The 13907-nt window shown below is 42.2% G+C and overlaps 1 protein-coding gene across 4 annotated transcripts in view; it reads left to right on the plus strand.

The window, feature by feature from the left end:
* The window catches only part of SIDT1 (SID1 transmembrane family member 1), a 118929-nt gene extending 115781 nt beyond the window's left edge, over positions 1-3148 (plus strand). For all 4 annotated transcript variants that reach the window (XM_029578466.1, XM_029578464.1, XM_029578467.1 and 1 more), the window contains one exon: positions 2369-3148. In XM_029578466.1, coding sequence (XP_029434326.1) covers positions 2369-2431 — 63 coding nt within the window. In that variant the 3' untranslated portion in view covers positions 2432-3148. The remainder of the gene's footprint in view (positions 1-2368) is intronic.
* The last annotated feature ends 10759 nt before the right edge of the window (positions 3149-13907 follow it).

Below are 13907 nucleotides of genomic sequence, written 5' to 3' on the forward strand. Positions count from 1 at the left end.
AGAATTTTTAACCAAGGTACATGACAAAAAATAAAATAGACAACAAACTGAAGCCGGTGTTCCTTCAGTTGGAATAATTGTCAGAAAATAGTTCCTCACCCGTGAGTCTTATTATTGCTTAACCCAGCCACGAGCACCATTAATTTATTTGATCGATGAAACATCTACTTTCCGAGCACTGGTGGGTATAGCGGCCTGAGGTCCGTGAGCATTTATTTTCAGGTGGGAGCTGTGAGCCGTAAATGCCAGTGCAGGTGGCTGAGTATAGTACTTGAGTCTCAATAGAGAAATATCTGCTCTGTACATTCCCCTGCCAGCCGCATCGAGGTTGATTTTCAGCAGCTGAATATTTGCCCAGCATCACTTCTTGCCTAAGAGAACTACTTTTCTGGCTAAATAGTTAATGCCTAAGTGGTGGACGGCACATGGATGTAACTGGGGATGAGTTGAGTTGGTTGGATAAGCTATCCCGTCAGCTCCGGTCATGCCGAAGAGCAATGCTCCCTCCAAGGAGTGAATAGGTGTGTACAAACTTTTTTCGTGTGAGCCACAATTTTTTTTTTTAAAACAAACAATTTTTGAACACCAGTATTAGCATTGCATTTCTGTATATAGCACACCGAAAAATTTATGTGAGCGACCATGTAGACGCTGAGAGCAATGCTCTAAAATATATGAGCAATCGCTCACCCGCTTAGCTTAGAGGGAACTCTGCTGAAGATCTATACTAAATTTAGCCAGATAGAGAAAATTGTTGCGGGTATAAAGGCCATTGGGGTAAGGGAGCCGCTTATTTGGCGAGCAGCGTACAGCGATACGTTCCCAGGCAGACATTGCATTCCTCAGGAGAGCCACTTTTTATAGTTCCAGAGATCAAGCAAGTAAAAAAAAAAAAAAAATTAGGTCCAGGAAGATGATGATCGCAGTAATGGGGCCTGAATGCTGGAACTCTGGTGCAATAGCTATTAGACTGGAGGCCAACTATTTGGGGTTTTTTAGAAAAAAAAAAGTGAACTTGTGGCTGTTCCAATGTTTTAATTAGGGTAATCTTGTTTGTAATTGTATTGTATGTTAGTGTTGTAAACTGCCTTACTCAGCTTGCTGTTAGTGCAGTCTAAAAGTATAATTAATATATATATATATAAATGCTACATACTCGCTCACAAATTTCTGTGTGCTATGTGTGTGTGTATATATATATATATATATATATATATATATATATATAGATATAGACATACACACATGTAGAATGAATATATATATGAGAGAGATTCAGGTTAAGATAGCCAGATAGGTTTCTCCTGCTAAGCAGCTCAGCCATATAAGCAGCTGAATATGGCCCTCCTGTAGACCACATAATATTCTCCTAGTGCTTTGATCCAGCACAGAAACACATTCTGGCTTGTGGCCTGAAAATTAGCACCTGAAATGCTTGCTTGAATCCTATAATCTTGTTAAATTAAACAAAAGGAATGGGACTCGCGCCCTCCTGACTTTCCGTGGCCCTGCTAAAACAGGTTGTGCTTAACAACCAACTCTGGGTCCCCTACAGACACGGACTGGAAGAAAAACCTTAACAAATCAGGCCCTCTGTCTAGAAAGCTTCTTTCCTTTCATCTAAGCATCTAGGAAGAGTACTTTTAGCTAAGCATGTACTTATGAAAAGCTGACTAGTGACACCTAATGGCCCCTTCTTCGGTAAAAAGTGCTGTATTTGATTAAACAGAAATGAATCCCCAACCTAGTTGCAGACCATGCCTTTCACTGGATTAACTTGATATGTGTCTGACTAGCTTTCAAGAGTTAAATTCCAGGAGTTAGGTGATGGTATCACTGCTAAACAAAGGCAAAGGCTAAACGGGATGTTTCAGTAAAAAGGTCCCTAAGATCACAACAAGAGAAAAATGCTGAATTTTTCTCTAAAATGTTTTTTAGAAAGGTTGTTCTATGTTGTTTGGTATTAACAGTGCTTGACACTACCATATGCCGCCTGCAATAGCCACTGCAGTTCTTTGGTGCACTGGTTCCAAAACAGTGGCTCCTGAAAATCTTTTGGCTGGGTTGAGCAGGAGACCCACCATCTACAAACGAAGAGCAGTACAGTAAGCACTTACCTATAAAGGACAATATACATCGAACAATATGAATTCTTCCTCATTCTCTTTTGGAAGTTGTCAGAATTCAAATACCAGCCCTGTGGTACTGGGCCATGCATCCCACAGGGGGCTATTTCTGAAGCTTAACTGTTGTACACATGACATAGCTAGTTAAATGAACGGCATTATATAATTCACATTTATTACTCCAGAACTTTTTATGGCAAGAGTTGTGATTTTTTTTTTTTAATTTATTTATCATTTTCTAGGTCCTTCTCACTTTGGATGATGACCTGGATTTTGTAAGAAGAGACCAGATTCCTGTGTTTTAAGGTAGCAAGGAATGGAAGGAGAGATTGTTCTATCAAGTGGAAGGGGCCAAGGCCACAGGAATTGACAGTTGGCATCATGGAAGATTATCCATCATGTAAACATAAACCCACAGCAGAAGAAGAAAACAAGCGCAAGGAGAATTCTACAACGGAAATGAGTTTAGAGGGAGAGAAAACAAAGGCCAGCCATGACTACAGCATCCCTCTGTCCCTGATCCACCAAGCTTCTGGCATGAAACTTCAAAGGCTCGGTTCAGCATTGACCTTACCTTCCTTATCATCTTTAGAAAGCTCTGAAATGAACGAATACCACGAAGCTTTCCTTTTTGTTCAAGTGGACCAATATGGGGTAATCTTAGGAAAGTGTAAAATTGGAACGAGAGAGTGGTGCTCTTGTACAAAAGACCTTAGGTGTCAGAGCCTCTTCTGGTCTCCTGCCTGGAAGGGGTAGTGAGTTTTGAAGAAGCAATGTTCTCAGCCGCTGATGTGGGAAAGCTTAAACTCCAGATTATGAGAGGAATAAACTGGAGTGTTGCTACTGGCCTCTTGTGGGCCGAGCTCCACGTGCAGAGTTGGAGCCATAAACTGATGTCACTTCTTGGCCTTTGGCCAAGATTGACAAGTTAGCAAGGAGTTGGAAGTTGGTGATAGGCATACCATTTGTATTTATTGGGGATTATAACAGAGAAATAAAGACTGTATGGTCTCTGTCTGCCATAACATTTTTATCGAGTCTGCCCATCTGCACCAACTTCTCTGCTCTATGATCTGTCACTTGCTCAGAGCTCTCCTGCTTGTCCTCTGGTTTCTTGAATTCAGATTCTTTCCTTGTCTTCACCACCTCGACTAGAACATAAGAACATGCTGTTTCATGAATCCATTGCCCTCTTTGAAAGAAATATTTCCTTAGCTTACTCCCGCTTCTACTGCCTTATACTTATCCCCTTGTTGAAGAACCTCCTTTCTGTTGAAAGAGTCCTACCTCAGAAGTACTTAAATGTATGTCATATCTACCCCTCTACCATCTTTCTTTTAGGCTGCTGGTATTCACTCCCAGCCCTCAAGGACCACCAACAGGTCAGATTTTCAAGATATTCCTAATGAGTATGCATGATAAAATTTGCATATGAGACAGTGTACATGCAAATCTCCCTCATCCATATTAGGGATATCCTGAAACCTCACTACTTCATAGCCCTCGAGCAATGAGTGAATACCACTGCGCTAGAATATCTGTGTTTAGATCTTTAAGTCTAGCCCCCAGATGCTTTCAAAACAAAGACCATTGCCTATTTTAGTAGCCATGCTCGGGCCAGATTCCATCCAATTTTTGCAGTCATTTTGAAGGTGCTGTTGCTAAAATCATACAGTATTCGATGAGGCCTCACCAGGGACAGACAGGAGCAATATCGCCTTTTTTCCTGCTGACCATTCCACTCCATATGCATGCAAACAGCTTTCGGGCTTTTGCTGTCCCGTTTTGGCCACCTTAAGATCATCAGATACAATCACCCTCTGCTTCCACATTTGTTTCATGCTTAGAAGCATTATACCTTCTCTATTGTACTGCTCCCTAGGTTTTTGCAGTTCAAATGCATGACTTTAGCAGCTAAGATTTAACGCTAACAAAATGCAGACTAGACCATTCCTCAAGCTTTGCTAGATCCCTCCTCATGATTCCTACATCTTTCTGAATGTTGCAGATTTTGGAATCCTCTACAATAAGACAAACCTTTCCCAATAGTACTTCCACAATATTGCTTACAAAACTGTTGAAAAGGACTGAACCCTGCCGCACACTATTAACCCCTTTTTCCTCAGAGCGAACTTCATTTACCACTATCCTTTGTTGCTTCCCACTCAGCCAGTCGTGTTAGGCGACAAATAAGTGCTCCTGGTATGGACCCTATGTGGTACCATAGCAAAGGCCTTACTGAAATCCACGTACATCACATCTCGTGCTCTCCCCTGATCCAACTCTTTGATCACCCAATCAAAGAAATTGATGAGATTTGTCTGACAAGACCTACTTGTAGTAAAACCATGCTGTATCAGATCTTGTAATCCAATGGGTTCCAAAAATTGCACTATCCTATTTTAGCAGTGATTCCATTAGTTTGCTCACCACAGCCTAACTGGCTCATAGTTCCCAGCCTCCTCCTTACTTCCACTTTTAATGAATAGGAAATACATCCTTCTCCAGAACTATTCCAGACTCTAAATTGCTCCCAGGACATCTCTAAGTCCCCTTAGTACCCTCAGCTGTATTCCTTCCAGCCCCATCACTTTATCTACTTGGAGTTTAGCTAGTTTCTCGTAAACGCAGTCTTCTGAAAATCATTTGAGGTTTACCTTCTTTCAAAGCCCAAGTGTCCAATTTCTGTGGGCCTAGACCTGGCCCTTCCACGGTGAATAACGACCCGCAAGAGTGGTGAAGTAATGCTGCTTTACCCTTCTTAGCCTTTATACAGACCTGGATTTGTCAATAAGCAGGCCAGGCCTGTGCCTAAAGTGACAGAAATGGGAGGGTAGGGTGCTGAAGATTTGCTGCCTTTCAGGGGTGCAGAATCTGCTTCCTACTCCAGCTCCTCCCCTCCCAGGCAGTGGTCAGGGAACAGCAGAGGAGGGGGGAGTGAGCGTGCTGCAGGCAGAGTAAAGAGGGAGCATTTTGGGGAGATTAGGAGGGGCTGAATAGAGATGATTAGAGTGGGAAGAAAGGCTGGAGAATGAGAGGAGGACTAGCTGGGGAGTTTTCACCTCTGTGGGAGCGAGGGGAACAAAGGTAGGGGGGTAGTGTTTGTGTGAGAGAGAAGGGATTAGCTCCACGTGTATGTTGACTTGGGTGAGATGTCAGAGAGGGGATGGAGCATGGTAGAGATACCTCCCTCCTCTTCCCAACCACTCGCATTCATATCCTCCCTCTGTTGACTTTGGATTATATCCCCCAAATCTTGGACCTTCCCTTCTCCCCAGATCCTGGAACTCACTCCCCAACCCTTCCTATTACCTCCTCACTTCAAGAACCAGCCTCTTTCTTCCCTATCCCACATTACTAGCATCAGTAGCATGGGATCTTCTTAGTGTTTGGGTAATTGCCAGGTTCTTATGGCCTGGTTTGGCCCCTGTTGGAAACAGGATGCGGAGCGTGATGGACCCTTGGTCTGACCCAGCATGGCATGTTCTTATATTCTTATTCCTAATCTTCCCCTCCTCACCTCTTGTCCTCTTTCCTTCTCCCCCTCTCTTCACCCCATTCCTGATCCTCCTCCCATCTCTGACATCTCCTCCCTGTACTGATACTTGAGATCACTTTTCTTCACCCATAAAAATGAAATAAATTATAATTAATTTTACTAATATCTATACTGTAAAAAAAGTATGTAATATAAAAGATGGAAATGTTTTTGTAACTTTTTAAAATTTTTAACAGTGAATTTACCCAAAGGTGCTGAAGGAAACCAGGAGACTGGCTTAGACCACCTGCTCCCTGTTGCTCAACCTCAGTGGGGGGAGGGAGGAACAGTGCCTAGGGGTGCCAAAATAAGCCTCTATGGATTCCTCCCCTTCCCCTCTGTGTCTCACAATATCACTTTTGAATTTCCTCCCATCACTAATATATCTGTAAAAAAATCTAGTCCACCCATTCTTCCTAATTTTATTTTCTTCTATTTTCATCGTTGCAGTCCTACTTTTGCAGCTTTTCCCGATTTTGGCACCTGTCTTCCTATTTCTACGATCTCTTGTCATTCATGAATGCTTTTTTTTCCTGTACAAACCCCACATCAGGGATAACATTAGGGGGTAAGAAAACCCACCTCTTTACGCCACTGAAGTGCTCCTGTTTTTGTTCATTATAATAAACACCAATACAAGCACAGGAAAAAGAAATTAAAAACTGAGAAGAAAAGGTCCTCAAGCATAGAACAGCAGGAATAAAGGCCCATGCAAGCAGTGGCAGCGTCCTTTAAGGAGCAGCACAGCCATATAGGCAAGCCAAGTTTCAGGACCGGACATGTCACTCCTGCCCCCAGACTTTCTGTCCACATAAAAACATGGAATGTGACCGCTGAGGAGGACCCGCTTCATCTATCCCGTTTACTTCTTGTTATAATGCTGCAGACCACAGTTGCTCTGATTTACCCTTCACTTTGCAACTAAGGATCCTCAGTGCTCACCATATGCTTTCTTGAGTCTCAGGGTTGTTGCATGGCCCAACACCCCAATGGCATCTAATGTTAATGCTTGACTGTCCACCTTTGAACTTCCTAACATGACAGCTTGTTCTAGAGCTTTCTTTAGCACTGAAAACAGCCTTGGGGAGAGGGGGGGGGGGGCAATTTTCAGATTGTGTTGGGACAAAGTGCAGGGGTAACATTCTCAGATTTTCAAAGGAAAAGGTCAGTTATAAGCTCCCTTACTGAAATGAATTACTTTTAATACTATTACTGGTAAAATAATTTAAAAAAAACCCCAAAAACTGAAAAGTGGTATTGATAGATGTATCTATTTTGTACCAAGCTGAAGGAGCAGCCCTCTATCTATTCATCCACATTATACTGAGAATGAAGACGTGATGTCAATAAATCATCTGCTGGATGCAGTACAGTGGTGCTTTCAACCTTCTTGCCATCAAAATGTAGACTTTTTAAACTGTGTTCAGTAAGGCAGACTGCCTCACTGGCAAAGCAAAGTTGCTTACCTTTAACCGATGTATTCCTTAGAGAGCAGGCCAAAGCAGCCACACAAGTGGGTGGACTTTACTGCTGCAAACTGTGCTCAGAGAGATCGACAGCTCTTTCAACAAGAGCAGGGGTTCCCGGGCAGCCACCATGAGTCAACTTGGTCATTCTGCAGAGAGGTGGAACATAAGAACCTGCCATACTGGGTCAGACCATGGGTTCATCAAGCCCAGCATCCTGTTTCCAACAGTGGCCATTCGGGGCCATAAGAACCTGGCAAGTACCCAAACACTAAGTCTATTCCATGTTACCGATGCTAGTAATAGGAGTGGCTATTTTCTAAGTCAACTTAATTAATAGCAGGTAATGAACTTCTCCTGCAAGAACTTATCCAATCCTTTTTTAAACACAGCTATACTAACTGCACTAACCACATCCTCTGGCAACAAATTCCAGAGTTTAATTGTGCATTGAGAGAAAAAGAACTTTCTCCGATTAGTTTTAAATGTGCCCCATGCTAACTTCATGGAGTGCCCCCTAGTCTTTCTATTATCCAAAAGAGTAAATAACTGATTCACATCTACCCGTTCTAGACCTCTCATGATTTTAAACACCTCTATCATATCCCCCCTCAGCTGTCTCTTCTCCAAGCTGAAAAGACCTAACCTCATTAGTCTTTCCTCAGAGGGGAGCTGTTCCATCCCCTTTATCATTTTAGTAGCCCTTCTCTGTACCTTCTCCATTGCAATTATATCTTTGAGATGCAGCAACCAGAATTGTACACAGTACTCAGGGTGCGGTCTCACCGTGGAGCGATATAGAGGCATTATGACATTTTCCATTTTATTAACCATTCCCTTCCTAATAATTCCTAACATTCTATTTGCTTTTTTGACTGCCGCAGCACACTAAACCGATTTCAACGTGTTATCCACTATGACGCCTAGATCTCTTTCTTGGGTGGTAGCACCTAATATGGAACCTAACATTGTGTAATTATAGCATGGGTTATTTTTCCCTATACGCAACACCTTGCACTTATCCACATTAAATTTCATCTGCCATTTTGATGCCCAATTTTCCAGTCTCACAAGGTCTTCCTTCAATTTATCACAACCTGCTTGTGATTTAACTACTCTGAACAATTTTGTATCATCTGCAAATTTGATCACCTCACTCTTCGTATTTCCTGTCCTGTTCTCTACAACAAACATGTTACAGGTAAGCAACTTTGCTTTCACAGTGGACAAGCAGGACTAAATGCAGCCACATACAAGGGAATACTCAAGCTAAGGGCTGCATTAGAATATTGTCTGTTATAAAGGAATTGCAACCCAATGGAGGGAGAGTTGAAGTTGCAAGTTAATCTAAAGTTTTTAAAAAGTCTTCCAAGACAGTTATGCTTGACAAAGGTGTGGATAGAAGACCAGGGGATGGCCATGCAGCTTTCATGTACTAAAACAGAACAAAGTGTGCTACTGAAGTTGAAGTCATGCCTATTTGATAAATGTTCACTTTATTAGGAAGATGAATTCCAAAATTTGTGTAGCAGTAGGAAATACAGGTAGAAAGCTAGGTAAGGGGGGAGGGGAGTTTGCTTTTTAAACTGATAGGTCTTGCATAATGGGTCTTAGGAAACAAGGAGATTTTCTGTAAGGTTTGGACCTTTCCAAGTAAAATAATGGAGCTCTTCTACAGTCCAAGGTTTGAAGAGTTTGTTCAGCTTTGTTGGCATGTGGTTTAGCAAACAAGGTTGATCCATGAATTGATTCAACTTGAAACTGAGAAACTACAAAATATGTTCTCAATGCTACCCTATTGAAAATGTGAGTACAAGGTGCAATTGCTACTAAGCATAGGCTGAGGTTACTGCTATCAAAAACAGTTCTTTCCAAGAAAAATTTAAGGTCAGTCAATGCTTTTAAAATGGAGAATATATGGATTTAAAAAGTACTACACAAGCCCATTGAGAAGGGGAAGAACCTGAAGGCCAAAGATGGTAGAGGCCTTTAATGAATTACAGCACTATGGGCCAGATTTTCAAAGGGGTACACGCATACCCCCCCCCCCCCCCCCGAAAACCTGGCCCAAACCCCCTGCATGCTATGCTATGCTGCATAGGCTTCCGGCGTGTGCAAAGCCCCGGGACGCGCGTAAGTTCCGGGGGGGGGGGGGGGGCATGGTTTCAGCCCGGGGGGCGTTCCGGGAGCGTGGCCGTGGCCTCCGGACCAGCCCCCGGACCGGAACATGGAGCGTGGCAGCCGGCCTGGCGCGCGCAAAGTTACACCTGCTTTGAGCAGGCATAACTTTCGTGATAGAGGTGGGAGGGTGGGTTAGGTAGGGGGGGGGGGGGGGGAGGGAAAAGGAAAGTTCCCTCAGAGGCCGCTCCGATTTCAGAGCGGCCTCAGAGGGAATGGAGGCAGTCTGCGCGGCTCGGCGCGCACAGGCTGCTGATTTTTGGCAGCCTTGCACGCACTGACCCCAGAGTTTAATGGCTACGCCCGTATCTATTGAAATCCCGCGTCCTCTTGTTCGCGTGTGCACAGATTTATAAAATCTGCCCCTATGGGAATAGAAACTGGAAGAATGTTGGCAATACACCACAGCAACACTTAAGTGAACTCTGACAGAGTTTGCCTTTAATCCTGATTTAGAGAGAATAAAATGCTAAAGAAGTGGCGACAGAGCAATTTACAGCTCTTCCTTTTTCATCTAGTAGGCAGTTTTCTTGCTTTTAAAATTACCTCTGATCTGTACTGGGAAGGGTATCACTTGTACTTCTTTGCTTTCAATATCCATGTTGTGAGTGCTACAGAATGAAGGTTGGGGTCAAGTAGCAACCCACTATACTGAGGCAAGGGTGTTGCGAATAGTTTTGGTTGAACTCACTGAGCAACTGCTAGAGGTTGAAGCTATAGCAACCATACCCGAGGTAGCTAAAAGGGGGCTATTCAAATCCTAATCGGAGAAAAAGAATTTTCTCTGATTAGTTTTAAATGTGCTACTTGCTAACTTCATGGAATGCCCCCTAGTCCTTCTATTATTCGAAAGTGTAAATAACAGATTCACATCTACTCGTTCAAGACCTCTTATGATCTTAAAGACCTCTATCATATCCCCCCTCAGCCGTCTCTTCTCCAAGCTGAACATCTCTAACCTCTTCAGCCTTTCCTCATAGGGGAGCTATTCCATCCCCTTTATCATTTCGGTTGCCCTTCTCTGTACCCTCTCCATCGCAACTATATCTTTTTTTCAGATGCAGCAACCAGAATTGTACACAGTATTCCAGGCATGACATTTTCCGTTTTATTAACCATTCCCTTCCTAATAATTCCTAACATTGTTTGCTGTTTTGACTGCTGCAGCACACTGAGCCGACGATTTTAAAATATTATCCACTATGATGCCTAGATCTTTTTCCTGGGTGGTAGCTCCTAGTATGGAACCTAACCATGTAACTACAGCAAGGGTTATTTTTCCCTATATGCAACACCTTGCACTTGTCCACATTAAATTTCATTTGCATGCCCAATTTTCCAGTCTTGCAAGGTCCTCCTGTAATGTATCACAATCCACTTGTGATTTAACTACTCTGAATAATTTTGTATCATCTGCAAATTTGATAATCTCACTCATCATATTCCTTTCCAGATCATTTATATATATATATATATATATATATATATATATATTGAAAAGCACCGGTCCAAGTACAGATCCCTGAGGCACTCCACTGTTTACCCTTTTCCAGAGAAAATTGACCATTTAATCCTACTCTCTGTTTCCTGTCTTTTAACCCGTTTGTAATCCATGACTTTTATAGTTTTCTTAGAAGCCTCTCATGAGGGACTTTGTCAAACGCCTTTTGAAAATCCAAATACACTACATCTACTGGTTCACCTTTATCCACATGTTTATTAACCCCTTCAAAAAAATGAAGCAGATTTGTTAGGCAAGACTTCCCTTGGGTAAAGCCATGTTGACTGTGTTCCATTAAACCATGTCTTTCTATATGCTCTACAATTTTGATTTTGAGAATAGTTTCCACTATTTTTCCTGGCACTGAAGTCAGGCTCACTGGTCTATAGTGACCCGGATCGCCCCTGGAGCCTTTTTTAAATATTGGGGTTACATTGGCCACTGTCCAGTGTTGAGGTACAATGGATGATTTTAATGATAAAAATGAAATTTCTGATCTATTAGTTCCTTCAGTACCCTAGGATGCATACCATCCGGTCCAGGTGATTTGTCAATCTGGCCTACTACATCTTCCAAGTTCACAGTGATTTCATTCAGTTCATCTGACTCATCACCCCTGAAAACCATCTCCAGAACTGGTTTCTCCCCAACATCCTCATTAGTAAACAAGGAAGCAAAGAATTCATTTAGTCTTTCTGCAATGGCCTTATCTTCCCTAAGAGCCCCTTTAACCCCTCTGTCATCTAATGGTCCAACCAACTCCCTCATAGGTTTTTTGCTTCGGATATATTTTAAAAAGTTTGAGTTTTTGCCTCTATGGCCAACTTCAATTCAAATTCTCTCTTCATCTGTCTTATCAATGTTTTACACTTAACCTGACAATGCTTATGTTTTATCCTATTTTCTTCAGATGGATCCTTCCAATTTTTGAAGGATGTTTTTTTGGCTAAAATAGCCTCTTTCAACTCACCTTTTAACCAGGTCGGTAATCATTTTGCCTTCCTTCCACATTTCTTAATGTGTGGAATACATATGGACTGCACCTCTAGGATTGTATTTTTAAACTATGTCCATGCCTGTTGACCACTTTTAACCTTTGCAGCTGCACCTTTCAGTTTTTTCCTATTTTTCTCATTTTATCAAAATTTCCCTTTTGAAAGTTTAGTGTTAGAGCTGCAGATTTACTTATTGTCCCCCTTCCAGTTATTAGTTTAAATTTGATCATGTTATGATTACTGTTGCCAAGCGGCCCCATCACCATTACCTGTTTTTGCAGAGGAGAGGTATTGGTGGAAAAGCATACATTAGGCTGTTGCCACACAGCAATGAAAAAGCATCTGACACAAGCTATTAGGTGCTAGGGTTTTGTTTTTTTTTCCTTCTCTCTAGCAGTATAGAGGAAGGCTTTAGTTGAGTGGGGCTGTAAAGAAATCTATTTGCAGAACTTACAGGACCCAAAAGAGGAACTGAACTGTACTGGAGAGATCATTTGTGAGACTGCAGAATTTGCTAAGACATTGCTTTTCCTAGGAGGTAAATACATTTTGGATACTGTAGAATATACCCTATTCTAAATCATGCATGGTTCTTGGCATAGTGATGGATCCTAGTCCTTGTTAGTTTACAAAGGACATTGCTATATGATTGTCCGTTTGGACTTGAACTAGTATTCGCTTTAACCATAGCTTGAACACAATGAGAGCTTTGCAAGGGACTGTTATTTCCAGGCTACTGTACAGACTCTTATCCTGGAGAGAAAACAATGTTGATGGGAGGTACCAAGACAGAGCTTATGGCAAGCAAAGCTGTCCATCTTATGCTTGCAGTTTGTGCATAAGTTGAAGGACTTCTTCCTCAATATAAGAACAATATTAGGAGACTTGCTAAGAAAAGGACAACACAAAGTGATGGATTGGGGGGGGGGGGGGTGGAGAAGAGTGAGAAAAAAAAACACTTAAAATATGGTGAGGAGTCCAAGAGAGCAAAGACAGGAATCGAAACCTGCACAGGTTCAGGAACACTTTTAGGCCTTTCTGAGCTGAGAGAGCATACATTCTGGAGACAGCACCCACTTGTGTGGCTGAATCTAGTCCTGCTTGTCCAGGAAGAAAACATAACACCCTGAGCTAAGTACTGGCCCTTGAACTCTGGTAAAATACAGCAGCAGAGGTTGAACAGGGTTTCATGCAAAACGATTGAACAGTGAACACAAAAATGAAAAACCTTTTTCCTGTTCTTTAACACTATGAAATGCTTACACTAATTTACCATCTTAGATGGATCCTGTTCCCTTTCTTTTTAGATGAAATGAGTAGGTTGGATCTAAAGAGTGCAAGACAAATTAAGGACAGTGCGAGTAACAAGCCTTACATAACTAAAATATTTTAGTGATGCTTTGCAAAAATGAAGCTAAAATGTGTTCACTGCCATTTTGCAGGGTTGGAGCCTGTATATCACAATGCACTAAATGACATTTGCCTACTCACTGGTAAAGGCAAAGAGGTTATAACCAATACATACGTAATAGGCCAACCATCTTGCTCCAATTTTAAATATAGAAACGACAGCAGAAAAGGACCAAAATTGTCCATGCGGTCTACCCAGTAAGCTTAAGGAAGTAAATGCCACTCCGTGCAGTTATCCCCAAGCCTTATGACAACCCATGAAAACTGCAGCTAGCAACATCTTTTACTGGGTGATGAGTTTTCTTGAAAACTCAGACAGTGCTGCATGACCTGCTTTCCTTACAGACTTGGTCATCAAAGCAGTCCTGTGCTTTTTCCTTTACATCTGCTTATCAGTAGCTTAGACCATAGAAGTCAGGGCCCTCTTGATTGTTGCCTGAATCCAGTTGTACACAGGTTGCTGCTCCGCTAAGGAAGGTGAAAGTAAAAGTACACAAGTGACCCAGGTACTACTACAACTTTAAGTGCTGGTTGATCTTGCTTTGTGGGTTGCTTTATTATTAATAATAGGAATTCCTCTCTCACTTCAGAGATTTCCTACCAAGTCTTAGTTCTGGACTTATGGTTGCTGCAGAGGGCAGAGCGCCATGGAGAGAGGAGGTGCCGACACCTATTGCATGCAGATGTAAAGAG

The sequence above is a fragment of the Rhinatrema bivittatum genome, chromosome 15, assembly GCF_901001135.1.
Source record: "Rhinatrema bivittatum chromosome 15, aRhiBiv1.1, whole genome shotgun sequence".
NCBI lineage: Eukaryota > Metazoa > Chordata > Amphibia > Gymnophiona > Rhinatrematidae > Rhinatrema > Rhinatrema bivittatum.